The sequence below is a fragment of the Ursus arctos genome, unplaced genomic scaffold (genome assembly GCF_023065955.2).
Source record: "Ursus arctos isolate Adak ecotype North America unplaced genomic scaffold, UrsArc2.0 scaffold_2, whole genome shotgun sequence".
Taxonomy (NCBI): domain Eukaryota; kingdom Metazoa; phylum Chordata; class Mammalia; order Carnivora; family Ursidae; genus Ursus; species Ursus arctos.
The window spans coordinates 94514841-94541879 of NW_026622874.1; the positions used below are offsets into that span (position 1 = coordinate 94514841).

Genomic DNA, 27039 nt, shown 5'->3' on the forward strand with positions numbered 1-27039 from the left:
TCTAAAGGGGAGTCGTGTGCTCCGGGTGGGCACGTGCCTAGGCCCCATGGATTTCTGGCCCCGAGGAGAGGGGAATGGCCCTGGGGATGGGGGCCTCCGACAGTGATACCGAGGCTCCCAGTGCCACCTGCAAGATCTCATAGTCTGGGTTGATACCATACCCGCAGGGGCTGAGAGCCAAGGGCAGGTGATATTGGTAAATAGTCCCCCAAAAATATACCTTGAAGAGTAGACGTTCCTACCCCCCCACCCCAGGCAGATAAGAGAGGACAAAGGAGGCCGTGACTCAGTTTCCTTCAAAAGGTTTTCATTTATTAGTCTTTTCTCAAGCAGTTAATTCTCTTTTCATATTTAAAAGAAAAAAAAAGTATGTGTTTCATCCAGAGTTATACCAAAGTGATTAAGGTGCATCTTCTACTGGGGAATATAGCTCCCCAGATCAGAGGGAAAAAAATTTTTTTTCAGTTAACCACGAAAATAAAACCAGGAGAACATCAACAATCAAAAATCATCCCCAAATATCCAGGACAAAAAATAAAATATTTATTGATCTATCACAGCGAGACACAAAGAGACGGGCGGGGCAGGGGTGGGAAATGCTCTGATGTAGGTACGGTGGCTCCGAGGGAGGGACGGGGGATACAGTACTGCATGGGGGGGACCCAGGTTGGGCAGAAGATTCCTGCCACCCCAGCTGGCATAGCTCCTCACACCCTGGGTGCTCAGGCCCCATCGTAGGGGTGTGTGTGGTGGGGTGGAGGCAGGGCACAGGCCACCAACACAGGTTAGCCAGCTTGATGGTGGGGGCACCCAGCCAGCTAGTGGTGCTGGGCGGTCAGCTGGGGACGGGGATGGATGGATGGCTGAATTCCACAAGAGCAAGAGGGCTATTCCCCATGGGGGGTCTTCCCATCCGCAGGTGTCCCAGACATGGGGAATAGGTGGGGGGCAAGGGGGCTGAGAGATGGTTATGACCGAATCCAGCTTGAGGCTTTAGGTGCTTGGGTACCAACTGGACCGCAGCCGGGGTTGGGGGGGGGCGGTTCTGGTGGGCAGGGGGAGGTGGGACTGCCCAGGGAGTGTCCGCACCATCTTCAGAGAAGCCCCAGGGAGGGGGTTCCCGAGGGGCTGCCCTTCCCTCCTCCCTCCCCCCAGGAAGATGAGAGCACCAGCACATAGCACCAAGTTCCCCTGGAGATGGAGAGTGTGTGGAGGGGGAGCTCCTGGGTGGGAAGGGGGTGGGGGCAGGGGGCTAAGCCCACCCACCCCTGGCCTCTGAAGTAGGGGGCCTCCTGGGGCCCACTTGGCCACCACTCTTGTTTCCTTGCTTTGTGGATTTCCAAGGCCACCCAGCCTGGCCTGTCCCCTCCCAGGGTGGGGACTGGGGAGGGGGAATGGAGGGAGGGGTCACAAGGGGTTTACATTCTCCACCAAGCAGTAGCACCAACGTTGATGAGGTCGCGAGTCAGGGGTCCTGGGAAGCTCACTTTCTCTTCCGGCCACAGGATTTCCCCAGGCAGGCCCCACCTGGGCGGGAGGAGGCACCTATGACAGTCTGACCCCTCCCGGGTCCTGCTCAAGCCCCTGCCTGCTGGGACCAGCTCCAAGCTCTTCTCATGCCCACATCAACACAGTGGGGAACAGAAGCTCCGAAGCCATAAGAAGCCTGGCCACAACCTCCCTCCAAACTCTGAGCCATTGCACTGCCCTTAAGTTCTACCACGCAGGAGGGTGGGAGCAGGGCCCAGGGGATGGTGGCATAATCAAGGCTCAGGGAGGGGAAGGGGCCTGGCCTGGACAAGGTCTCTTTATTCTGAGTCCACTGTGTTTGGGAAGCCTTCAGCCAGCAGCTGTGAGCACACTGATTTGGCAAGCCGTGTTTTAAGCCATGAAGGCACCACTGTCTGGTAACAGGGCCTGGAGTAGTTTCTACCCCTGCTGGAGCTCGACATGGCTCCTTACTGCCACCTGGTGGCAGTGAGCAGCCAAGGGGGGCAGGGACGGGCTTCTCCCTGTGAAGCTCATCCAGGGTGTTTGGAAAGCAGCGTGATCAGGCCACAGGCATCAGGTGGTGCCTGACAGAGAGCTTGGTACCCTGGAGAGGGTCAGGCTGGTCTTGCCTCTGCCTCCCTCTGCCCTGGCCCCAGCTGCCCCATCTGTGTAGTGGGAAGCAGGTGGGGATGGAAGGGGTATCCACAGCCTAAGCAGACACAGGAGAGGAGCTGAGTCTCTTTGGGTCTCCTTTGGGCACTGTTGGGAGGTGCCTTGGGGGGTGGTGACCATTACATGCCCCCCCACACTTCCAGAGGCTCGTCTGCATCTTTGAGCGAGGATGTGGGCCAGGTGGTGGCCTCTGCCCTCCCTGCCTGGCTAGGGGCACCGTGGGCCTCCCATCCACCCCTCAAATTCCTTGACTCTAGGGTCCATTGTCCCATTTACTCTCTGTCTCCTCTGTTCCTCCCTTGCCCTCCTCCCTTCTCTTTCCCTTGGCTCCTCCCAGTGGGGGTGGGGTGGGCAGCAGGGAGGGAGAAGCTGCCAGGCCTGGCTTGGGACCCCCTGGAGGGTCCCAGGCCCACCCTTAGCTCTGGGTGTCTGTGATGGAGGTAGGCACAGGGATGGGAGTGAGGTGTCCAGCTCCCCCCAACTTCCCCTCTCCCTGCCCGCTAGGCCTAGTCCAAACGTGCTGCCCCTCTCCCAGGCTGGTGGACCCCAGCCTTCGGCCTCTGTCTGCCCCTCCCCACCCTGCCCTCTCTGAGTCTCTACTCACCTTGGAATCCCAGGGCTCCCAGGGCCCCTCCGTAGGGCTTGGGAGGTTTGCCTGTGGAGGGAAGGGTGGGGGTTGGGGAGAGGGCCAGGCTTTGCCACCTCTCGCAGGATACCCACCATGTACCAGGCCTCCAGCCTGTCACAGAAGGTTCTGAAGACCTTCCTGCCTCCAGCCTGGCCTTCGGTCTCACCCAGCCTGACCCCCGCTCTGCTCCTTATGGACTATATCCTGCCTGTGGAGGTCTGAGCAGCTAGGAGGGTGCCCCCGCCCACCAGCCAGATCCCGGCCACGCAGACTGTCCCACCTAATGTGCCCTAGACTTCAGCCTCCCTGACCACCTGCTTGAGCGGACCTTGTTCTCTCCTTATACACGTCCTTTCCTTTTCTGTGGAGTCTCGTCAGGCTGTCCAGTTACACCAGAGGCCGGGGTTGGCCCAGGTCTCTGTCTCTTGCTGTCCTATTAAATGCCAGGCCGGGAGCCCTGGGAATGGGATCCTTGCCCCCGTCCCTACATTCCACGGCTGAATTTCCTTGGCATCGGAGGGCCAGCCCAGGGCCGTGGCCACAGTCACTGCTGCCACGGTAGCACCCGCCCCCCACTCCACGAAAGTAGCTCAGGGCCCCGACTCACCGCCAATGCCCAGGCCCCCGGCTCCAGCACCTGCAGGACAAGGAGAGGGGCTGTGAGTCAATCTGCTTCTGGGGAGCCTGCCCAACCTCCCCCCACCCCGGGCAGCCGAGTTCTGGGCTTGGGTGTCAGGAGTCCTGGGCTCTGCCTCACTGATCGTGTGACCTTGGGCAAGTCCCTGGCACTGTCGGAAACTCAGTCTGCCTCATCTGGAACGTGGTGCTTTGGAAAAGCTGGTACTCCCTGGCCTTGCAGGGGAGGGAGAAGAGAATGAGGGGAGGCCTGGCTTCATGTAAGGGAGGCCATGGGTCTACCCCTGGGGCCTAGCTCCGCCCTTCTGAGCAGATGGTGCCGGGGAGTGGGCAGGATGGGGCCGGGGGCCAGGGGGCCTGGATGTACCTGGGAAAATAGGAGACAGTCCGAAGCCAGGTCTTGCTGCAACTCCTGTGGGAGGGGTTCGGGGTTGGCGTGGGGCAGGCCCTGCTCCAACCCCATCACCTCCAGCCCCTCTGCCCAGGACCACCTCCTCCCTGCCACGCGCCCCTCGTTGGCAGAGCAGCTTTCCTTATAAGCCTTGTCTCCGCCTGGCATCCTGGCAGGGGGCCCCATACCCTTAGCTCATCAGCCTGGTGTCTGTCACCCACGGTGTATCCCCTGGCCCTGAGGCCTGCCCCTTTGCCCAGGATGTGCCGTTTCCTGGACTGCCCCCTCCACCCACTCTCTGGTGTCCTTGTGCTAGACGCGGCTCTGGAAGTCCCCCTTGCTAGCCAGACAGGCCTCTAGATCCAAGTGGAGCAGAGGATCTCACAGAGAGATGGCCCCTACCTCCAACTTGGAATGGCCTGGTGGCCCCCAGGATGCCAACAAGGCCAGCGCCATCTGAGAAGAGGGTGGACGGGGGTTCGGATGAGGCACCCTCTCTGGGTTCTGGGGTCAGGGATACCCTGGGCAGGCCTTCAGGGGAGGGTGAGCAGGACTGAGGTGGGAGCTGGGGCAGGGACGGGGCGTGGGGGTGGGGGCAGAAACAGCCTGACGCCTGGGCAGAGGGAGGGCAGAGAGAGCAACTCACCGAATTTCGCTGCTTTAGCAGCTGCGGCTGGGGGCACACCTGGGGAGACACGGGGCAAGAGGGCTCAGGAATAGCATGGCCCTCCCAGAGTCATGTCCCCTCCTGGTCTGCTTACCCACTCACCACCTGCCACCATCCACCTGCCACCCCTCTTCCCCCAAGTCTTCAGTGAGCTCTTCCTGTGTGTCCAATGTGGAGCACACAGGACGAGATTCAGGTCGGTTTGGGTAGGGGGACACAATGATGACCGAGGAAAGAGTCATCCCCTCCCCCATGGTGGCAGAGACTTTGGGGAAAAAAAGTTTCCTCCCAACTTTGCTTTTCTTCTCTGGAAAATGGGCACAACCGTCACCCTCCTGATGAACTCCCACTTAAAAGTGGCCGAGTAGGCTGACACAGGAGCGGGAGAGGAGGGGGCACCCAGCTGCACGGGGTGGCCCCAGCGTGTGCTTGCTGAAGGTCCTCCAGATGCCGGCCGGCCTGGGGCAGGTGCGGCAGGTGGGAAGGACGCTCAGTCTCTCTCTGTCTCTCTCTCCTACACACGCCTGCCGCACCCTCTGATTCTGGAGCAATCCCTCACCTCCAAAGCCTCCAACCCCTGGGATGGCCCCTGCGGCTCCGAGCCCCCCAACTCCGAGCCCCCCGGCTCCCAGGGCTCCGGCTCCCCCGAGGCCTGTGGAGAGAGCTGTGTGTTACATTGCTGGCGGGATTGGTGAGTCCGTCTGCAGATGGTGGGTTCTCATCTCAGGACGCAGGGGGAGCTCCCGGGGCCTTGCAGGGCATAGTGGGGCCAGGGTGTGGGCCGGGCTCCGAGGAGACAATGCCCCTGAGGGCCCCGTGCATGGTCAGAGCCCCCACCCCCGCCCAAGCCCCAGGGGCCAGGCGGCCGCACCCCCCCCCCCCAACCAGGGCTCACCAAACTGGGCGGCTTTGGCAGCGGCTTTGGCAGCAGCGGCTGAGGCGTCAGGCCCAACTCCTGGGGACACAGAAGAAGCTCAGGTTGGGGGGGTGGATCTCCACTGGCCAGTCTTCTTCCCTGCCCAGCCTGTCCTGGGCTTTCGACTCACCTGCCACACCGCCTGGGACACCTACTCCGCCGAGAGCCCCGACCCCTCCCGCTCCTATGGAGAGAAGATGGAAAGTCGGTACCCCAATTTCTTCAGGACGGGGGCTCCCTGTCCCAGGGACGCTAGGCAAGCAGACGTGTGGCCAAAGCCACGTGACCCAGTGGAATGGGCACTGGACAGACACCTGGGTCTGAGTCCTGGCTCTGTCCTGGCCCATCGGGCAAGGGGGGGGGGCCTTCAGCCTTGGCCCACCCATTTCTTCTCCTTCGCAGCCGGCTAGTGCTGGGAGCCACTGGTGGCCATGGTGGAGGCTATGAGCTGCCGAGGGGGAAGACTAGTCTCGGGTTCTGACAGCCCTGTGTTCAAATTCTGCTTTCTCCTCTTGTGATAGCTGTCGCCTCTCTGAGCCCCAGAGCCGATGACCCTCACCCCGCTCACGCTGCAGGTGTCTGGGGAGCGCAGGGACGGCCTGCCCCGCGCACGTACTCTGAGTTCTGAACCACTGCCCAGTGTGGAGCTGCTGGGTGTGGCCACGGCTAACATTTGATGCAACGTTCATGGTTCTCTGAGTAGCCTGCTTAATACTCATTGCGGGAGGGAAGGTAGGGACCACTATAGACCCCATTTTGCGGATGAGAAAATTGAGGCACAGCAGAGATTAAGCAATGTCCTCAAGTTTCCACAGGCAACACATGGCTTGGGAGCCAGCGCCCTCAACTGCTTTGTTTCCCTGGCAACGTCTGTTAGACTCAGGCAGGCCAGCCGCCGGGCCAGGAACAGAAGAGGGGCCTGTGGGTCACCAGGCCTGTGGGGGGTGGGGGCTGAGGAAGCCGGGATTTTCCGAGGTGGAAACTGGCCCCAAGTGGATGAGCCAGGGCTGGTTGGCGGTTCCCTGGCAGGGGCCCTGGTCCGACTCCTAGGAGGCCAGGAATGTGGGGGCCACAGACAGTGTGGGTCTGTCTGTCCAGGCGGGGCTGCCACGTCCTCCAGGCTCGTGGCAGGCACAGTCATGCTGACAGCAAGACGGGCGGGAGGCCGGGGGCCTAGACGAGGTGTCCTGGCTCTGCTGGCAAGGCAGGCCTGGGCCCTGGCCCCTGGCCTTGTGTCCCATGAAACTGTCAGGACTGACAGTTTCATGAGGGGCCACGGTCCTCATGAAGGAACTGCCACTAGGGGCTTTGGAACTGTGAGGGGCATTTTGAGTTGTCCTGGAGCTGGAGGCATGATAGGCGTTTAGCGGGCTGGGGCCAGGTCTCCTCACCCATCATTAGTGTGTCCTAGAAACGGCCTTTTTCCTCCCTGACCCTCCCAGCGCTGTGCTGCAGGCTCTGGGCACTGGGCCCCGGCCCCGCGGAGGGGAGATGGGTGACCAGGTGTTATCAGGGCTGGTGGGACAGCAAGCAAACCAACCACAGGGGGCCGTGTGTGGGGTGCACTCACCATATTTGGCTGCCTTAGCCGCAGCCAGGGTTCCAGGTACTGGGGAAAAGAGAGAAAGGGAAAGGGGGCTGGTCAGCAGCTGAGATCTGGGCCTGGGAGTTCTGCCTCCTCCAGGGAGCCCTCCCTGACTTCCTCAGCCTTCATCGTTCCTCTCAAAGCTCTGAAACTGTAGCTCCCCAGCCAGGAGATCAGCCGGCCAGGTCGAGCTCCAGTATCTAACCGTGCCACTGCCAATCTGGCCGGGGGCTGGCTGAAGGCTGAACTGTGCCTCCTCCTCCTATCTGCCCCTTCCTTCTCTTCCAGGCACAGTGTGATCTGCCTGAGGCTGGATGCGGAGCAGGCAGGAGGTGAAGAACTGGAGGTCCTAGTGGCCCCCTTGCCGTAGTGCGCTGCTCAAGGGGAGCCACACTGGCCCACTCATGCCCGCTGGCCCCAGGGACCACCACCCTCCTTTCCTGGGTAGTGGGTGACTTTTCTGTTTGGAACCCTGTCACTCCTCTAACTGAGCAGGCAGAAACTCTGAAATCTAGCAGCCTGGGGCCCCCTCTGCCTGGCCCGCCACCCATCTGTTACCCCAGTCGTCTCTGTTCAAGAGAACCTAATGGGGGATTCACTATGAGCCCCTGAGTGAGGCTGCTGGGGATGTGCTGGAAGGAAGAGGGGGTCTCTCTCCTCTGAGCTCAGGGGGCAGTTTCTGCCCAGGCCCTAGAAGGCCCCTCACCTGCACCTGCCCCAAATCCGGGAACACCAGCACCAACTCCGAATCCAGGAACGCCAGCACCAACTCCGAATCCAGGAACGCCGGCACCAACCCCTAATCCAGGAACGCCAGCAGGAAGCCCAGCTGCAGCCCCTGGGGGAGATGAGCAGTGGTGGGGGGGGGGCAGCAGGCAGGGAGCACGCACCCACAGGGGTGTCCTGCCCGGGGAGCTGAGTCAGACCCAAGGGCGGGGACCCAGATGCAAGCAGGGGCCACCTGTCGCTGAACCTGCCCTCTGTACTGCCTCCGAGAATGGTCTTCCTAAAATGCCCACTGACCGCCAAGTCCAGCCCCTCCCAGGCTGGCATTCAGGACTACACGGTGGCTGTGGACACCCCATGTGTCACACATGAGGACAGGGAGGGAACTCAGAGGTCACTTCACTAGTGTGGGACTCAGGACTTGAACCCAGGTCTCCCTCATGCTCAATCTGTGCTTCCTACCCTCTGGTGGCCTCTCTGGGACCTAATGAGGCTGCGTATCATTGGGGGGGGGGCGTGGTGCAGCTCAGGCTTGGGTACTTACGGAACTGGGCTTTGGCGGCTGCTTTCGCAGCGGCTTTGGCTGCAGCGGGGGCCCCTACTCCTGCAGAGAGAGGGAGGGGGTTTAGGGACGGCACGCAGGGAGGATTCAGAGGCCCCTTCGACCCACTTAGTCAGGCAGCTCACCTGTAACAGCACCGGGGACAATGCCAATACCAGGACCAATGCCAGGACCCACGCCGGGACCCACACCGGGACCCACGCCAATACCGGGCCCTAACCCTACAAGAGTGAGAAGAGCTCATTCTTAACCAAGTCCTAAGGACAGAAGCCAATGGAAAGAGCAGTGGGCTGGGAGTCAAGAGCCTTGGGATCTTGTCCCAGCCCGGACCCAGGTTTGCTGTGTGACGTCGGACAAGTTACTTTCCCTCAAGGGCCCTCGGCCTCCTCGTCTCTATAAGGAGGCATGTGCAGGATCAGTAGCTCTTAACCTTTGAAGGACAAGGACCCTTTTGGGGCTTCTGAGGGTGACAGAGTCAGTGACACAGTAAAGGGAACTCGGCAAGACGGGTAGACCTGGATTCGAAGCTCAGCTCAGCCGCCATTGAGCTGAGCGAATGTGGGCATGTGACTCAAGCTCTTAGAATCTCAGTTTCCACATCTGTAAAATGGGAATAGTAGCACCAACCCCATGGAGTTGGTGCAAGGATTACCTCCACACGTAGTGGCTTGGCAAAAAAGGGGTCGTTTGCTCTACGTGAGTTTGGGGATCAGTAGACCTGAAGTCAAGATGTTCTCTGGCCTAGACAGTGCTAAATTTTGTGATCAGAATCTTGATGTTGTCAGGTCCCTAAAGCCAAGGTATAGGGACCCCTCTGGCCCAGGCTTACAGTTGGAATCTAAAATGGGGCTGCTGTGGCTGGCCATATTCAGGAGGGTGTGGGTGCCTGGGGCTGCCAGGGTGAGCTTCAGAGGTAGCAAGAGACGGAGAGCTTCGTCAGGGAGCAAGAAATACTGTAGGAGGGTGGGATCCGGTGAGCCCAGCCTGAGGTCCAGAGCGGGGCAGGCCCCAGCTAGAGCTGGGCTGGAGCTGGAGGAGACAGCAAGGGCTTTGGGAAGGCTGGGGAGCCAGGTCCTGGAGGGCTTGCCAGGGCCTGTTCTCACTTTGCTTTTCGGCTCAGCCCTTCACGCGCACCCCTAACGATGGTCAGATAGGCCAAAGGTGGTGAGAAAGCCCAGAATGTAACAGCCCAAGGGGGCTTTCCTCCTGAGGGGAGCTGAGCTGCCAGACCCCAGAGCAGGGAACATGAGAGAGAGCAGTGCTCCAGCATGGGGGCTGGGAGCAGAATGGGGGGGTTGGGGGGACACTTACCAAACTGGGCGGCTTTGGCAGCGGCTTTGGCGGCTGCAGCGGCTGGAATCCCTGCTCCTGGAGAGGTGAAGGGTAGGGATCAGGGGGCAGTCCCTAACACCCCTCTCCACATCCCCTTCCCCCTCCCCTATTCTGGAAAGACCACCTGTAGGGAAGTGTCTCCTCCCCCAGAAGACCCTCCCCATGATGCCTCTTCAACCTACAGACCGAGAGGGAAGTACAGACAGCCCTGGCTTCCAGGCCTGCTGACGGCCCACTAGCCAACCTGGGCACATCCTTTCCCCAAGAAGCAGCTCTGGAACTGTGACATTGGAGCTCTGGTTATGGCAGAGGCGAGCCCCAAGCTGATGGGTAGAAGCCCAGACCCTCTCCTAAGCCTCTAGAAGGCTTGTGCAGCTTTCTGCTGAAGAGGATGTTAAAAAAAAAAAAAAAAAAAATCCTAGCAGTGCTTGTATCCCAAACTGGAGGAAACAGCTTGTTTTGGGGGGAACCTCAAAAGGAAAAATTTTCTCCCAGAAAGAAGGCATGCAGAAGAGAAATCGGGTGGGGAAAAACAACCAAGGAAGTCTATAACTTAATCTCCTTGTAACTTTATCTCTTCTCTTGGCCTCTGACTGGTGGGGGAGAGAGGGTGAGCCAAAGGGTGGCCCAGGGGTGCCTGGGTGGCTCAGTCATTAAGCGCTGCCTTCAGCTTGGGTCATGATCCCAGGGTCCTGGGATCGAGTTCTGCATTGGGCCCCCTGCTCAGTGGGAAGCCTGCTTCTCCCTCTCCCACTCCCCCTGCTTGTGTTCCCTCTCTCTCTACCCCTCTCTGTGAAATAAATAAGATCTTTAAAAACAAAACAAAACAAAAACAAAAGGTGGCCCAGGCCCTCCCACCTGGTCAGGAACCAGAAGGGCCACTGGAGTAAAGGAGCTCCGAGGCCCAGCTGATGACGCCAGACTTCCCAAGCCTCCCCAGCAAGCTAGGATCCCCTGGCGGGTCTTCCCTCCCAAGTAGGGGAATTTGCCCGCCCTCCTCCCCATCTCTGGGCTCTGTAAAGTCTTCCCAGTCCATGAAATGATCCACTTGACCTGGTCAATGCCAGAACTCCTTCCGTGAGACAAGCCAAGCTCGTTTCTGAGTTGGGGGCACGGCTCACCTGGCACCACTCCTGTGCCTGGGACACCTGCCACTCCGTCTCCGACCCCTGGCACCAGACCTCCCAAGGCTCCTGCTCCTCCAGCACCTGGAGGAGCGAAGGGCGTCAGCTCTGGCCCTAGAATCGCCCACCTCTTGGGAGAGCGAAGGGTGGGGGTGGTGTGGGGAACAGAATGGCTGCAAGGCCACCTCCGACTTGCTGGTTGGGGCTGGAGGTGATAAGCCGGGCCCCAGTAAGCAGAGTGGTGGGCAATTGAAGAGGGCAGAAGGGTTCAGAGTGGCTTTGGAAGGTGGGGCCAGGGACCACCCTCCCCCTCCCCCGACCTTGACCTGGACAGAGAGGGAAGCAGAGGTCTGAGTGCGAGGGGGCAGGAGCGCTCTGAGCTTGGAGCCTGGCCCCCCTGGGAGGGCAGGGCTGGGGAGGAGAGGAGGCCACTGGCCTGGCGTGGGGACAGGCAGGGCTGGGGCACTTACCGAACTTGGCTGCCTTGGCCGCGGCTGCTGCCTGAGCGGCCGCAGCTGCCTGGGCTGCAGCTGTGGGGAGAGAGAGAGCCCCTCAGAACCCCCTTGAATCTCTGGGGGGGGCTATGCCTACAGCACTCTTAGGCAAAAGTGCTACAGCCCCTCTCTGCGCCCCTTACCCCCGCCCCTCCCTGAGCGCTCTGAAGCCCAGTCTCCGTGCCCCTGCACCCCTCCCCCCCATAGCCCTACAAAAGAGAGCCTTCTCCTGATTTCCCCACATGGATCTCAGGCTCACGGGAAAGGGCAGCTCCGGGAACAGCTCCGGCTCCGATACCGTAACCAGGAAAGCCCCCGGCTCCAACCCCGTAAGTGGGAATGCCTCCAACTCCCACTCCGGCCCTGGCCCCTGCAGAGAGAAGAGAATCAGGTGGAAAAGCATCTCAGTAAGAGAGGCTGGGGAGGGCTTGGGCGGTGGGGGGGATGCCGGTCAACTGGGAAAGAGGAGGCAAGCCTCCCCCAAGTCTGGTCCATGAAGGACCGGAAACCATAGAATGCATGGGCCCCGGGCCAACCTCCTCCAGGGAGCCTTTACTGACAGTCCCCCCTCCACCCCACCACCACCCCAGAACTCTCCAAACCCTCTCTTCTCTGAGCACTTGGGGAAGGGCCCTGTTGTTGGCCTTGGAGAGACTGTGGGCAGGTCCCATACTCCTAGCCAAGCTTGGGCTCCTCTGAGAGGCCCCCACTAGGGCAGGGAGGGTCAGGGATATTGTCTCCACTGAGAATGCCATACGGGGCCTCTCCCATCACTCAGCCCCATGGCCTCATGGTAGGAGACAAGTGGAGGAGACATTGTCCTGGGGCCCAACACTTCCAAGTCCCAGCTCTGCCAATGACTTGCCAGTGACTTGCTGTGTGACCCTGGACAAGTCACTGCCCTTCTCTGGCCAGAACAGGATGGGACAGAGCTAACAGCACAACACTTACCATATTTGGCTGCTTTGGCGGCTGCTTTAGCGGCTGCAGCTGGTGACACAGCTCCTGGAGAGACCAAGGGGGACATAAATGACACAAGGGCCTACCTGTCCATTCACCAACGCATATCCCCATCTACTCATCCGTCCATCTGTCTACATAACGACACATTCATCCACCCATTGAGCTACCCGTACATCTGTCCATTTGTTCGTCTATCCTTAGACTTCAATCCACCCACTCAACCAACGTAACTCTCTGTCCGTCCATCCACTTACCCGCTCATCTGCCTACCTATCCATTCACCTAACTATCCAATGGCTCATTCTGCATTTGCCTTCTATACACCCATCTCGGCATTTGCTCATCCAACCTTGTGCTTATCCGTGCGTCACCCATCCGTCCATGCAGGCATCCATCTCTCCATCCATCATCCTCACCACTTATTTAGTGCCCTACCTGCTTTCCATCTGTCTTTCCATCTATGCATTCATCTCTCCGTGTCTCTCCGCATCCTGCTATTTGTCCCTTCATCTGCATATTCCCTGGTCCATCAACTTGTCTACTCATCTACATGGCCCTTCACCTACATACCCCGTTGTCCGTCCATCCATCCATCCATCCATCCATCCTCCATTTATTGAGCACCTATTCAGCTAAGGGCTGGGAACACACACTGACAGCCAGAAGATGAATTAGAGAAACTGATGCAGGCAGTGACTAATTAGGAGACTGTTACAGCCCAAGGAAGAGAAGACGAGGCATGGCCAAGGGTATGGAGAGAAGAGGATAGACAGGGGAGGTATTAGGGGGAATCCGAAAGTCTTAGCAATGGTTTCAATATTTCTCTCTTACATGTGTATGTACACACGCAGCCCAGCTCACCTGGGACTCCAACACCTGGGACCCCAACACCTGGGACTCCAACACCTGGGACTCCAACACCTGGGACCCCAACACCTGGGACTCCAACACCTGGGACCCCAACACCTGGGACTCCAACACCTGGGACTCCAACTCCTGGGACTCCAACACCTGGGACTCCAACTCCTGGGACACCTATGACTCCCGGGCCAAAGCCTGGCCCACCGGGCACCAAGCCTCCAGCAGCTCCTGTGGAAGGAAAGATTGTTCTCTTGGCCTGGACCCTGAGGAAACCTCAGAGGGCCTCCAAGGGCACGGCTCTGGGAGCTGTGGGAGTGGCAGGTCCCGAGGGCAGGATCCCAGGTGGGCTGGCATTGCTCCTGCATGGATCCCACCCATCCGAGAGTTGGGGAGGGCTGTCGGAACCTGCCCAGAGCTCTGAGGGTTTGGATCTGTGGGTGGGAAAACCACGATCAAGGTCTAAAGCAAAGTCAGGTCTCTCTGCTGGGCCCCCAGGCGGTGGATACAGCAGCGGTGGGGCAACCGTGAGGATAGGATGGAAAAAGCCAGGTGCTCCATGGGACACCCCCACCCTCCCCCAGCTGGGCCAATCAGTGGAGAACAGTGGCCTTCCAGAAGGAGTGGCCAGCGTGGGCAAAGGCAAGGAGGCAGGAACATTGCATGTTCGGGAAGGGGGCAGATAGAGGCTGCCATAGGCCGATGAAGGCCAAGTCCACTCAGCCTTGTAGGACTGGGCTGTCCAAGGCCCATGTGGATGGGGGGCTGAGGGCACCGGGGTCCAGGCTGGCCACCACTCGGGGCGCTCACCGTACTTAGCTGCCTTCGCGGCGGCCTTTGCTGCAGCAGCTGGTGCCCCTGCACCTGGAGAGACAGCCACAGAGGGTGAGGCCCTTTCCCAGTGGCCATCTCAAGGACACCCCCAGCCCCTGCTGGAAGGACACTACCTGCGATGCCTCCAATCCCAGGAATTGCGCCGGGAATGCCGCCGCCTCCAACACCAGGGAGAACCCCGGCTCCTCCGGCACCTGCCAGGAAGGGGACAGTGAAGATGTGGCCCCCAGGGCCCCTTCTGAGGCTGTTCAGAAAGGCTGCTTGGATGCTGGAATTTTAACCAGCACAATCTCCTCTGGGAATGCGGCCCAGGCATCTCCGGCTGGGCCTGCTGGAGGAGGCCCCCACCCCACTGTTCCTTGACTCACCCCCAAAGTGTCCATTTCAACACGCTCATTAAGGGACTCGTATGTTTTCAGACAAATCCCATTCTAATCACTGCCACATACTGAGAAACCACAAGCGGCCGCTCCCCAGGCCAGAGGGGCCCCTGTAGGAATGTTCAAGGCTTCCCCTCCCTGTGTTCCGAACACTCGGCCAAGTTTGTAATCCAAGCGCCTGGCTGCCCGGCTTTGGCAGCCCCTTGTCGCCTCACTCTCCTGCTCCCACATTCCAGCCATCCCCTCCAGCCTTGGGGGCCTAGAGGGAGGGCCTGCGGGGCCTCCAGGGAGCAGGCCTGCCACTCGCTTCTCCCCCTCCACTCTTGCCCCCTTGGGCTAGTGGGGAGATGTCCTCTATCCCATCAGGGTACAGGAGGGGCTCCCCTGGGACTAGAGATGAAGGCAAGTACCTCAGCCCCAGTAATACGATTCTGAACTGAGGGACGAGCTGGGGCGGGGGCATGGGTGCTCACTTTGCCCCCCATGCAGGTGGGGGGAAGGCCATGTCCCATCTACCAGCCAAGGGATCATGAACTTGAGGGGCAGGTGAGAAGTTTTACAGTACACATTAAATTGATACTAAACAAGTACATTGTTTACTCATGTAGGTACTGCCTGAAATTATTACTCTGACCCCCATAGTACCCATCCCCTCAGCCTGGGCTTCTCCCTTCTATGTTAACCACACGGCAAACTCCAGAATCAAATGTCATTTTCTCTGAGAAAACTTCTTGATTTCCCCCACATAGAAATAATGTCTCTCTCTGAGTCCCACCACAGTGCCTGCATTTTGCTGCAGGGCTCTTATTGGACCCGGGCCTCTGAAATGGCTGGCTGGCGGGCTGGCTGGAGGAATTGATGGATGGAAGGAAGGAGGGATTGATAGAGGATGGAGGGAGGGGGGGATAGATGCGGAATGGAAGGATGGAAAGAGGGAGGGACTGATGGGTGGATGGAGGGATAGATGAAGGATGGATGAGGGGATGGGTAGATGGATGGATGAATGAAGGAGCTGAGGAAGGAATGGATAGATGGAGAGATGGAAGGAAGGAAGGAAGGATGGATGGATGGATGGATGGATGGATGGTTGGGAAGATGGATAGGGATGGATAGAGAGAGGGATGGAAGAATGAGTGAATGGGCAGATAGAGAAGTGGGTGGTATTGAAAACACTGGATAAATGGGGGTGGGGAGGGGCTGGCTGCCTTGGTTGGCTCTCTATGAGGCAGGCTGTCAGTGATAATAGGGATAGAGAGGCTGGGGGGCTGGGGGCTGGCAGGTGCACTTACCATACTTTGCTGCTTTAGCCGCTGCTGCTGCTGCTGCAGCCTGGGAACCAACTCCTGGGGGAGGGGAAGGAGAGAGACTCTGAAAACTGTTCTCCTGCATCTCCAGAGCCCATCTGTTCCAGCCCCATGAGAACCAACCCTTTCACAAAAGGGTATGGGTTGAGGGGCTTCATAGGAAGCAGAGCTGAGGGAGCTGCCCTCACCCAAGATCCTTCTCCTGGCTCAGACTGGGGTCTGGATGCAGGGTGGGCTGGCCTGCATCCTGGAGAGACCCTGATCAGCCCCAGGGCTCTGGAGCCTGAGTGATTGGTGCCCCTTTGGCTGACAGTTGGGTGAGGTTCTTACCTGTCCCCGTGGGGTACCCAGCCTTGCCTCCGGCACCAGCCACTCCTCCGGGCCCATAGCCTGTGCAACAGAGGGGCTCTGTGGGCATCTGTGCAGATCTCACTGTGGCTGCACCCCCTGCCCTGCCCTTCAGGGCTCAGGCTGCCCAGAGTCTCCACTCTTTCATTCCCAGCCGGAGTGAAATACCAGTGGGTGTGGGATACTTATTCCCATTTTACAGATGAAGAAACTGGTTTGCCCAAGGCCTGGGGCTAAGTGTGAGGGCCAGGATCGAGAACCAGGCTGTCCAAGTCCCAAATTTTATGTTCCTTTTTCAGGAGATTCCCTTTCCAAGCCTCTACCCCATCCCCAGTCGGTGCTCTCCTTGCTAGGCCCCTGCCGCTGGAAAGTGCTAGAAGCCCATCCGTTCAGGAGGGTCTTACTCACCGAACGGCAGTTTCCCAGTGCTGTAGGGCAGTCCATAGCCACCTGAAGAGAGGGCAGGGTGGGCACAGGGGCTGCTCCTTGGTGACCCTATGCTGGGCTCCCACTGCCTGGGTAGGCAGCCCTACCCCACAGGTACTGAGGCCTGAGACACCCCCCGCCCCCACACGAACCAAAGGTCCCAAGCTGCTCTAGAGGGTCTCAGGAGAGCAGAGGCCCTGGGTGGAGAAGGGAGAGGGCACCCCTGCTCCAGGGGCTGATGGCACGCCCCTCCCCCTACAAATCCAGGACCTGCTATGGCCCTAGAATCCGAGTCTCTTCCTTATCATCCTCCCGACAAGAAACATCTCATTGTCTGAGCTGATGGTGGGGGCAGAGAGCTGACCTCAGAGGGGTCTTTCCATTGAAAGCTGTTTCTTATCATCAACACCTATGGTTCCCCATGGGGGCTATGGCTCTCTGTACCTGTGCGTGTGAGGGAGGCCGGTGCCTACAGAGTGGCTTCCCTTGCTGGCGACCGGACGTGGGCGTCCGTACTCAGGTGCCCTAACCACCCCCCCAACCCTGCCGAGACACCGGTGGCCAAAAAAACGTCCCCCACATGCTGGCTTCTCAGCAGTGAGGCCCGGGGAGTGGTGTGTCTTGAGTCCTCCTTCTGACTCACCTGGCAGTTTGGGTGCCTTGATGGGGTACCCCAGCGGGACGCCAGGCTGCTGGCCCCCAAAGGGTCCAACTCCTGTGGGAGCAAGGAGAGCGAGCTCAGGTCCCAGCAACCGTGCAGGGCCGTTGGCCCCACGCCACACTTTCTGCTCAGAGTGAACTCCAGACCATCTTGTCTTCCTGCCTCTTTGTCACTGGTCAGCCTGGCCCTCCTCAGTGCCTCCGGTCACTTCCTCCAGGAAACTACAGGACTCCCCCACCCACCCCAGGGCTTGGGCCACAGTCAGGGCCTGCAGCTCTTGCGGCATTTGGCACAGATGGGTGGGATTTCTGGGGTTATTTGGCTGCTACGCAGACAGAGGGGTTGGGGTTAGGGAAGCGGCCTGTGATCGAGGCCACATTGTGCTGAAGCCAGTCCAAGGCCTGAGGCAGTAGGCGTGAGGGAAACCGGACAGGCCTTGCTGGGACTCGGGGTGCCCAGCCCCACCCAGGACAAAAGCCCCGGCCTGGCTGGCTACTCTGCCGACTGCCCACCTGCCGGGGGACACCCAGCTTTGCCTCACCTGGGATTCCAGCAAAAGCTCCGCCTCCACCTGCAAGGTAAGAGCCGTCACCGCAGCCCTGCCACCATGGGCCCTGGGTGCCAAGGTACCAATAAATGGTGCCCGGACCACCCAGCTCACAGTTGGGGATTTCTGAGAGGGGTGCTTCCCATCCCGGCCAGCTGCGTCCAGGCTGGAGCACAAGAGGCGCCCTCCCAGAGGGCCCTGAGCCCAGGGTCCCCATCCCCACCCCCACCCTGGGCCAGAGGGGACTGAAGGAGGGTGGAGATTCCCGCCATGGGCTCCCAGCACACTGGCTGCATACCTGGGGTCTTGGCCTTGACTCCGGTTCCGGTGGGAACCCCGGGGAGCACCCCCACACCTGGGAACCGAGCTCCTAAGGGGCAAAGCAGGGAGCTGGCAGTGAGGGTAGGAAGGCAGGCCTCGCAGGCACCCACACCTCCCCCGGGTCACAGAGCTGACCTTCTCTACCGACTACCAGCCATGGGCACGGCTCACGGGGTGGTGGGGGGCCCGTGTGGTGGCGGCTGTCTTTCCCTGTCTGACCCAAGGTTGGAAGACCTGAGTGTTAATCACATTTCCCAGCCACTCCAGCCTGTGCCTCAGTCGGCCTTCTCTCTAAATTGAAGTTAATTTGCAGCTTCCCGGCCCACGGAGAAGGCAGAGCAGCTGGTATTTTCCCCACTCCCGTCTCCAATGGGGCTGGGCCACCTCAGCCAGAGGGACAGTGGGGAGGGACACTCTGTCAGCAAATCCCTCCAGAGCAGGCCAAATCTGGGCTTTTGGGGGAATTCAGGAGGTCACATGCTGGGCGGGGTGGCCAGGCCCTGGACAGGGCAGCTCGGAGAGGGGTCTCCTACAGGGCGGATCTGCTGGGCGGGCCCCCTGGTGACTCAGAGCTTTTGGGAAAGAGCTGGCCACCCTGGGACTTGCTGTGTCTCCGGGGGGCCCTCCTAGGGCTGTGACGATGGTCTGGGCTTGGGCCTAGGGTCAGGGCTTGGGGCAGTGGTGAAGCTGACTAGCCCTTGTGGGAAAAAATGACCAGGGGCCTCTGTCTGTTGGCTTGAGCTTTGATGCTTAGGGGGATGGTGCTGGTCAGGGCTCAGGTGACCACCCTGGCTTGTGGGGAGGTGACAGGCCACCGGGGAGGCTGCCAGGGCTGCTGTCCTTGCCCTAGGGTCCCCTTACCTGTTCCTGGGAGCACTCCTCCTGGATAGACACCTGGCAGCCCCACACCTGTGACCGAGAGAAAAGGTTTGAGCTGTGAACAGCAGCCTGGCCTCTAGGAGCCCCTCCTGGACCCTTCTCTCTGGAGTGGCTCTGGGACTTTCTGGCCAGCCACCCAGGGCCCTGGAGGAGGTCACCAGAGACCCAAGGGCGGTGGCCACAGCTCTCCCACAAGTTTCGGAAGTCATCTGCAAACCCTTCTGTGTGTGGATTTATCTTGTCTCCTGGAGCCTGTTTACATGGCTGGCTCAGCCCACCTCTGGGCTAACAGCTTCCAGATGTTCCCTCCCTTCTGGGTGGACTCAGGCAGCCTTTTGTTCAACCTGAAGTCACTTCCTCAAGGGCTCGGTGCAGAGGAACGAGCACCAGAAGGGGAGTCAGCGTGCCCCGGGCTCAGCCCAGCTCTGCCGTGACTGCCATGGGCCCTTCCGCACTGCCTGTCCATCCCAAGCCCCTGCGCCCCATCTGTCACTTGAGTGCCTGCCACAGAGCATGTCTCTGAGATCTCTTTCTGCTCCAAGATCTGGAAGAAGGGCCCGGAAGGTAGGCCGGGGCCCCCGTCCAGCATTCCTGCCATGGTACCACACGTGGGGCCTGCCCCACCCGCCGCGGCCGGACCTCTCCTTTCCTGTCCGGTGTGGAAGGGAGGAGCCTCTACCCTCCCTGCCCTGCTCCCTCCAGCCCCGGACACCGCACACTGACCGGGCACTTTCCCAGGCTTCGCTCCGGCTCCGACTCCAACTCCGGCTCCAGCCTGAGGCACCACCGCGCCTGGCACAGGATGGGCGCGTCAGAGTGGGCTCTGCCCGGGCCTGCGGCCTTCACCTGGGCAACACAGGTCTACCCTCCATACCTGTAGACACTCCTAAGCCACCGACGCCACCAATGCCGCCGACCCCGCCGACGCCACCGACGCCACCAAGCCCAGCACCTACAGAGATGGAGTGGGAGAGGCAGGGGGTCACGCAAGGGACAGTGGGAGGCAGGAGGGCCCTGGGCCGCCAGGTGAAGGCCCTGCCATCTCGCTTTGAGACTTGGGCACAACTGGTGGCCTCCCCAAGTCCCGGTGGATTGGGGATGAGAATTCTGCCCACCTGCTGCCCCCCGGGGAAAGGGTCTGGCCAAGTTGTGAGTTCACAGAGGCCAGAGGGCTTCGGGCATGTACCCAAGGGTAACACTCACCAGCCTTGGCAGCTTTATAGGCCGCAGCGGCCCCCGCTGCTCCACCGGGCACCAGAGCCCCCGGGAAGGTGCCTGCAGGAAAGGCCCCGAGCCCTGCCAAGGGGAGAACCAGGTGAGGCTCTGAGCCCCAGCCCACCGGGCCCTGACCCTCCTGGAAGGAGCATTTGAGGCGGTTTCCATGCTAAGCAGGGACCCCCCGCTCCCAGGACCAGGTTTGGTGCTGGAGAGCGATAAATGGCCCCTGGGTCTTCTCTCCAGCTCTCACCCCGGACCCAGCCGTGACGTGCCTGTACCCTGAGCAGCTGCTCAAGGTTAGGTGGTCTCAACATCACCCCCTTGCTAGTGCCTGGGACCGGCTTGGCCTGCCATCCCTGTACCCCAGCTGCCCTCCACACCGAACAGATGCCCTGGGCGTGGCTCTGGCCCCCCGAGGGGCGGGTTGCCTGGATGTCAACACCAACCTGCCCCAGGACCCCCACCTGCAAGCCCACCAGCACCTGCGGGGTGAAGGAGACAGCAGGTGAGGAGAGGAGAGCTAGTGTGCAGGCCCCATTCCTGGGCCCAGGGTGGGAAGGGTCTCGTGGCGGGAGATCAGGAACCGGGCGGGGCCGTGTGCGGAGCTCAGGCCCCTAAGCTGGACTCCAGCAGTTGGTACTTAGGGGCTGATCCTGATAAAATAGTGACCAGCTACTAGGTACTATGTAGGCGTGACCCCCCCAGAGCACCCCAGACCTTGCTTCCCCTAGGCCTGTCGGCTAAAGGGGGGCCCAGCAGGGCTTTCTGTGCCAGACCCTGCTCTGTTCTTACCATCAGCACCCAGCCCCAGGCCCGTACTGCTTCCTTGCAGGGGTCCCCTGGCTCAGCCCACTCCTCCTCCCGTAGCCCCTTTCGACGCCCACCATCTGTCTGTCTGTCCATCCAGCCTGCCCTGCTGTCCAGCAGCCTCCTTGCTTGCAGATGGTTGCTAAAATGTTTATGAGAAGCTAAATGGGTCCCTTTGGCTCTCTCCTTCCCACATCTGGGCCCAATTGCTCCCTCTCCCCCTCCAGGAGACATTCCACGGCTTTGGCCAGGACTGATGGGCAATCAGGTTGGAGTTCACAATCGAGCCAGGTTTGTTTCCAATTCTGTGAGAATCTTTCCTGCAAGCTCCAGTCCTGGCTGCCAGGGTCCTGAGCCCAGGAGCAGCCCTCTCTGGGGACAGACCCCAGACGTGGGGGACTGCTGAGCCCCAGAGGGTCTACCTGGCTTTCCCTGGGTGTGGTCCCCCTTCCCACCCCATCTCCTCCTTGTCTGAGCTGACCACATCTAAAACTCAGCCGGCCCCTCTGCAAGGTGGGTCTCTAACTGCGGCCCCTCTCCCTTCCAGGCAGGTGCGGTATGCGTCAGGCCAGGCCTGGGGGTGTGCTGGGTACATTTCCTTGGCACCGCAGGCCCTGCCCCTCCCTAGCTCTGTCAGGGGCTTGTCTCAAGCCAAGCCCGTTTCCTGAGCTCCAAGAGGGCAGGGAACAGGCTCAGGCCTTTCCTGACCACAGAAGGGATGGGAAGAGAAGATGGGGACCCAACAGGAAGTAAGAAGAAGCTGGGGCTGGTGGGGCGGGCAGGCAGCCCTTCTGCTCTGCCCTTTTCCCATGCTCCCCTGCCAGCTGTCTGATCCCAGGGCCACCTCCAGCATGACCAGTCCCACCCCTGATCGCCCTCCTTCCTGAGGACTCACCTGGCCCGAACGCTCCCAGGAGTCCAGCCCCTGGAAAGGAGGAGAGATGTGAGGAGCTGACCTTAGCAGGGAGCCCAGGGGCCTGGCCAGCTTAACCCTCTGTCTTCCCAGCACCACAGAGCCCTGGATTCAAACCCTGCTGCCCCTACCCACTCGGTGTGTGAGGGGAGCAAGTCACTTCCTCTGTCAGAGACTCAGTTTCCCCACCTACGGAATGGCTGGTGTGTGCCTGACCTTCCTGGGCCCAGTGGGCTGGTAAACAGGAAGCACCTAGTGTGTGCCACCTGCCAGGGCTCCCAGTAGGTGTCCCCCAGCTCCTTCCTGTTCTCTCCAGCCAGCGGCTGGCCTCCAGCTGGTGCTGCAGGGGGTATGGGTGGAGCCGGCTCTCAGCTTCCTGGGCCTCCACTGAGAGTCCGGGCAGGGTCAGCCCGCGGAGGCCCATGCGGAGCCTCTGCCAGGCCACCCACCCTGTACTTGTCAAGGGATTAATTGTTCCCAAGCACGACACACGCCGCCTGTGTCCCGTTCTGTCCTGCCTGGGCAGGCCCGGACGTCCCTGCAGCCAGGCCACATAGAGCTGCTCTGGTGTGGGGCGGGGGGCACTGTGGCCCGAGCTGGGCCTTTGTGGCCTAGGGTGCTGAGGCTGAAAGGGGATGACCTCAGGCCCTTGCCGTCAGAAGGAGATGTCCTGACTTCCCTTTTGGTCTACTCCTCCACCCAGAGCCGGAAGTTCTTTCAGATGTCTACACTAGGTCGTTCACTCATTAACACCTTGCCTTAGTGCCCACCCTTATGGGCCTCTGTGGGCAGCTGTCCTGGTCTCCCCTCTGGTGTTTTATCACCACCTGCCATGGGTCCCCTGCTGCCGGTGGGATCCACTCATCTCCTCCCCCAGTTTTGCAGTCATGGCCCCCACTAAGCAAAGTCCTTAGTGGGCTTTCCTGGCTAAGCAGAGTCCGACTTCCACGCCTTCGCGTCCTCCCTCCCTACCGCCGGGGACCCTGTGAGGACGGCGTGCCCCTCCAGGAAGACGGGATGCAGGTTTCAGCGGCATCAGCAGTGAGGCCCAAAGGCTCCTGGCCTCGCAGACCCCCACGGACCCCAGGAAAGCCCTTGCCCAGGACTCCTGCTCTCTCGCCTCTCTCGGAGTTTCACAACCCAGCTGGGCTTGCAGGGAAGGGGGGATCGGGGTCTTGTAGATTCATTTGCACTTGGATCATCGGACACTGGGATTTCGTAAGAGCCGTCGGACATCCAAACTGTCCTGGAGCCTCCGGCTTCGGTGCCGGGGAGACGCGGGGCGGGGGGTGGGGGGGGCGGTGCCAAGGCCACATGTGGAGCATCTCACGCCGATGGGGCCATAAATCTGGGCCATTTCCTCCACCTGCTCCTTCTCCGCCAGTGTTTCCCGGAGGGATCTGCCCTCCCCCTTTCCCGGGGTGTGTTGTTTTGGAGCCCACGGTGGACCTCAGTGGCAGCTCCGGGCCCCATGGGCAGAAGCCTGGACAGATCTAGCCAGATCTTCTTACTGGAAACCTCCAAGGCTTAAACACAGCTGGAAGGGGCCTGGTCAGGAGGGGAGCTATTCTGGGCCCAGGGTCAGGGTTCGGGCTGGGGTTAAGTCCAGGCCTCGGTCTCGGGTCGGAGTTCAGCCTGGGGTCAGAATAAGGGCTCCAATTGTCATTGAGGTCAGAGATTTCTAGGGTCTTGGCCTAGAGGTTAGAGAAAGCTTGGTCTGGGATCAGGGGACCATCCAGGCGGAGTCTGGAGGCCACCGTCCGTGTCTGAGCACCAGAGCAACGTTCATGGGCTTGGTGGCCACTGGGACATTAGTCCCTGCCTTTGCCCCCCTATCCCCAGCACCGGGGCTGTTTCTGAGACCCTGTGCCAACGGGACTCTCCAGGCAGCTGGGCACACGGGTATTTGCAGGGTAGACACTAGACCCTCCTCACACAGGGAAGACATCAAGCTGACTCCAGCCTCCCGTTCCTAGAGGTCCTGGGGCTGCCCCAACCTGCTTATGGCTGCTTACCACCTCCCTCCCTCCTCCTGCCTGTTGCCTTCCTCCCTGGGTTCAATACCCTGTGGGCCCTGCCCTCCCCTCCCCCTGGGGCCTCAGGTCTTACCTGGCTTGGGCGGTTTGCCTCCAGGCCCCAGAGCTGCAGAGGGAAGAGAAGGAAGTGAACTCAGAGTCCCAGGTCACTGTTTTTCTACTATTTATCTCCCTGGTGCATTGGGAGGTGGGGGTTTCACCTGCCAGGTCCTAGAGGGGTTGACAGGGAGGGTCCTCCCCTTTGGACAGGAAGCTGCTGGGAGCCCAGTGTCTGGATGTGTGGGTGGGAAACCCAGCTCCAGCCCTGATTTATGGTTTCTACTCTCTCAGACGCAGTTTCTCAGCCCGGGAAGGGAAAGATGATACCCACTCAGCAGGCCTGGTTGGGGTGTTGTGGGGGTTCAAAAGCCATGGGAAAGGAAGCAGGGGCCACCAGAGAAAGAGGCCAGGGGTTTTGGCAAGTCTCGACCGGACGCTCCGTCCATAAACTGAGGGATGCCTGGGCCTCCTGGGGTTCTGAGGCTGGGGGACCTGGGTGACCTGGGTGGACCAGAGTGAAAACCGGACACCATCCATGAGGAACCAAGTTTGCTTTCTGAGCTCACCTCCTCCTCCCAGACCTCCGAGACCAGCACCTGTGTTGAGAGGGAGAGAGAGAGAGACAGAACCATCAATGTCTCTGCCAGAAAGCTGCCCACAGACCCACGATCAAGTCCCTCACTGCCTAGCTGCATGACCTCAGGCAAGCCTTAACCCCTGTGAGCCTCAGTTTCCCCATTGGGCCAACAGCCCGGTGCCGCTTTGTGTCTGGGAGTGTGCCAGCAACTGCCCTCCATTTCCTATCAGTCCTAACCACTCGAATGCTTTTTTCTTTCTTTTTTAAAACTAGATCACCAGTTTATTATAAAAGGACGTAACTCAGGAACCGCTGGAGGGAAGAGGAGTGGGCGTGGAGGGGGCGGAGGCAAGGTCTGGGGAAGGGGCGGGACTTCCATGCCCTCTCTGGGTGCCTCTTCCTGCACATCCAGGGGTCCACCTCCCCGGAAGCACCTCTCCAACACTTTCTAAGTATTGAAAATGTTACTTTTGATTTTTTAAATTGCTTTAAACCGTGATGCTTTTTTTTTCCAAATTAAAAGAAAACGTGCCCTCCCCCCATGCCAGGAGTGCAACATTCTGCCCCTTGTCTTTCGGGGGTGTTCCAGTCTCCAGCTGCACGTGCCACTGCTTTGTATTGTTAGCACCCGGAAGAGCACTTCGCCGTCTGGTTGGGCAGGTGGTGCACTCCTGTTTTTTAGTAGCTGTGTGTTATGTCAGAGTGGACTCAATCATACCCTCTAGTCAGGCGGACTTTTTGTGTCTTATGTCTTTGCAGAGAACTCTCCAATCAACCTTGCTCGGGATCTCTCTTTTTCTCCACCTTTCAATTATTTTCTTTGAATGCATTCCCAAGAGTGGGGTTCGTGGTTTGAGAGGCGGGGGGCATGAAGGCGCCCACTTTCGTATAGCCTCCCAAACAAACATCGCCTTTCCTCTTTCAGAAAATTTATGCCCTGGGGCGCCTGGGTGGCACAGCGGTTAAGCGTCTGCCTTCGGCCCAGGGCGTGATCCTGGCGTTATGGGATCGAGCCCCACATCAGGCTCCTCTGCTATGAGCCTGCTTCTTCCTCTCCCACTCCCCCTGCTTGTGTTCCCTCTCTCGCTGGCTGTCTCTGTCTCTGTCAAATAAATAAATAAAATCTTAAAAAAAAAAAAAAAGAAAATTTATGCCCTGAGTACTTGTAAAAGTGTCACACAGACTGCTCTTTTAAGTAGGAGTGGCTCTCAGGTGCTCTTCCCCTCTGCCTTGTCGTCTCGTACGAGCTCATGATGATCTGCTTTACCTGGGTGCGTGGAAGTTTCGTGTACATTACCTGGGTAAAAGACACCTCCGGGAACTCCACCAGGAACAGCCCCTGGGACCCCTGGAAGTAAGCAAGTAGAGTCCTCCATCAGCCAGAACCAATAAAAGCGAGGTAACCAGAACGAGGCAGACGACAACGTTGATGCTGTCTGTCTACAGAGCAGGGTATGCTGGCCAAGCAATCGATGTTTATAAAGCATTTTCTCATTCACGCTCCTCAAAATGGCCCCGTGGGGTTGGAAGGGCAGAGATTGCTATCTTCGTTGGAACAGATGTGAAATCGGGCTCAGAGAGGGTAAGGGGGGGGCCCGGGGACACACAGCTGGGAAGAGATGGAATATGGATTCAAAACCCAGGCCGCCCCTCTAAGTGTGATGGTTTGCGCTGTGTTACCTGCTTCTCTCCCCTGGGAGAGGGCCCGGCATGAGGCTGGGGCTGGGGCTGGGTCCTTTTTGCTGGGCAGCTAATTCTCTCCAGCCCCGAGCAGCGTGCGGAGGGGCCAGAGCTGTGGGAGAGCAGTCTGGGCCGTGACAGCGAGCAGTAAGGAAGCGTGGTTGTTGCCAACACAAATGCAGCCATTCCCACACTGATAGGATGGCGTGAGGTCAGCGTCCTCAGCCACTGGGCAGCGACCGTTGGGTGGGGCTCTGGCTGGCTGACACAGGGCTGTCTTAGGAGGTGCCGGGGCCCAGAGGGGGACACCATGAATGAGCAAAGTGAATAGTTTCCTAAGGAAAAGCTAATTCACTGGCCAGGCCAGGGGCTGTCTGCCCAGCCAAGATCACGAGTTCATTTCCCATGGGCCCACGAAGCTCTCACTGGGGAGCGCCGTGGTGCTGGGCCCCGGACCAGGCCTGTGCGTGGTCATGGCAACAGACGATCCCAGGGCGGACCAGGCCCTGACTCCACCACCACGGGGTGGCCCCAGCTTCAATGAGTGTCCTTGCCAGCGCTCCAGCCAGGGTCCCGGACCACCCTGCTGACTGGGGCACAGGCGGGGTTGGGGGACCGTGTCGGGCAGCTCTGCAGTATGTCCAGAGGCCCCACGGCCTGGCGGTGCTGCACAGCTGGGCCTGCTGGCCCTGTGGCCCCGTCAGCCTCAGCCACAGCCCAGCAGGGTGGGGAATGCCAAGCTGTCACGGTCACCCTGTGCCAAAGCCCCGGCGCCACATCCCCCCAGGGCCTGCAGCCCCCCAGGCCTGTCTGTCATCCAGACCTGGAGTGTGCAAGCAATCTGGTCAGAGCCTTGGGGACACAGAGTGATGGCCCCAGGAGGCTGGGCCTGCTGGGAATGAACGCCTCGGCCCTGTCATCGGCTGCCAAGCATGGATGCAGCCTGCCTGGGGCCTTTGATGCCTCCCTTGGCCCCGGCCTCCAGCTCTGAGCCCTGTCTCTTATGTGCCTGTCCCTTTGTAGT

The 27039-nt window shown here is 60.0% G+C and overlaps 1 protein-coding gene and 1 long non-coding RNA gene across 5 annotated transcripts in view; one reads left to right on the plus strand and one right to left on the minus strand.

Moving 5' to 3' along the window:
• Nucleotides 1-290: 290 nt before the first annotated feature.
• Nucleotides 291-27039, minus strand: part of ELN (elastin) — a 31637-nt gene continuing 4888 nt past the window's right edge. Inside the window, exons 2-35 of one of the 3 annotated variants that reach the window (XM_026515978.4) lie at nt 25633-25683; nt 24325-24354; nt 23793-23825; nt 21666-21695; nt 19949-20041; nt 19620-19697; nt 19469-19537; nt 18728-18775; nt 17844-17915; nt 17540-17569; nt 16981-17052; nt 16320-16361; nt 15894-15953; nt 15549-15602; nt 13993-14073; nt 13856-13909; nt 13049-13276; nt 12176-12229; nt 11484-11594; nt 11201-11260; nt 10728-10814; nt 9586-9642; nt 8400-8495; nt 8257-8316; nt 7693-7824; nt 6972-7010; nt 5532-5585; nt 5381-5440; nt 5045-5137; nt 4465-4503; nt 3795-3839; nt 3399-3428; nt 2768-2818; nt 291-1527 (exon numbers count right to left, since the gene is read on the minus strand). In XM_026515978.4, coding sequence (XP_026371763.2) covers nt 1484-1527; nt 2768-2818; nt 3399-3428; nt 3795-3839; nt 4465-4503; nt 5045-5137; nt 5381-5440; nt 5532-5585; nt 6972-7010; nt 7693-7824; nt 8257-8316; nt 8400-8495; nt 9586-9642; nt 10728-10814; nt 11201-11260; nt 11484-11594; nt 12176-12229; nt 13049-13276; nt 13856-13909; nt 13993-14073; nt 15549-15602; nt 15894-15953; nt 16320-16361; nt 16981-17052; nt 17540-17569; nt 17844-17915; nt 18728-18775; nt 19469-19537; nt 19620-19697; nt 19949-20041; nt 21666-21695; nt 23793-23825; nt 24325-24354; nt 25633-25683 — 2237 coding nt within the window. In that variant the 3' untranslated portion in view covers nt 291-1483. The remainder of the gene's footprint in view (nt 1528-2767; nt 2819-3398; nt 3429-3794; nt 3840-4464; nt 4504-5044; nt 5138-5380; nt 5441-5531; nt 5586-6971; nt 7011-7692; nt 7825-8256; nt 8317-8399; nt 8496-9585; nt 9643-10727; nt 10815-11200; nt 11261-11483; nt 11595-12175; nt 12230-13048; nt 13277-13855; nt 13910-13992; nt 14074-15548; nt 15603-15893; nt 15954-16319; nt 16362-16980; nt 17053-17539; nt 17570-17843; nt 17916-18727; nt 18776-19468; nt 19538-19619; nt 19698-19948; nt 20042-21665; nt 21696-23792; nt 23826-24324; nt 24355-25632; nt 25684-27039) is intronic. The other 2 variants (XM_026515981.4, XM_026515985.4) reach the window with 2 other exon arrangements.
• On the plus strand, nt 17244-25482 carry LOC123001958 (uncharacterized). Of its 2 annotated transcripts, XR_006411337.2 has the most exons (3): nt 17244-20468; nt 20998-21061; nt 24338-25482. It is a non-coding gene; the product is annotated as an uncharacterized LOC123001958 (long non-coding RNA). The 2 variants fall into 2 exon arrangements; XR_008960261.1 differs by having other exon boundaries at nt 20998-25482.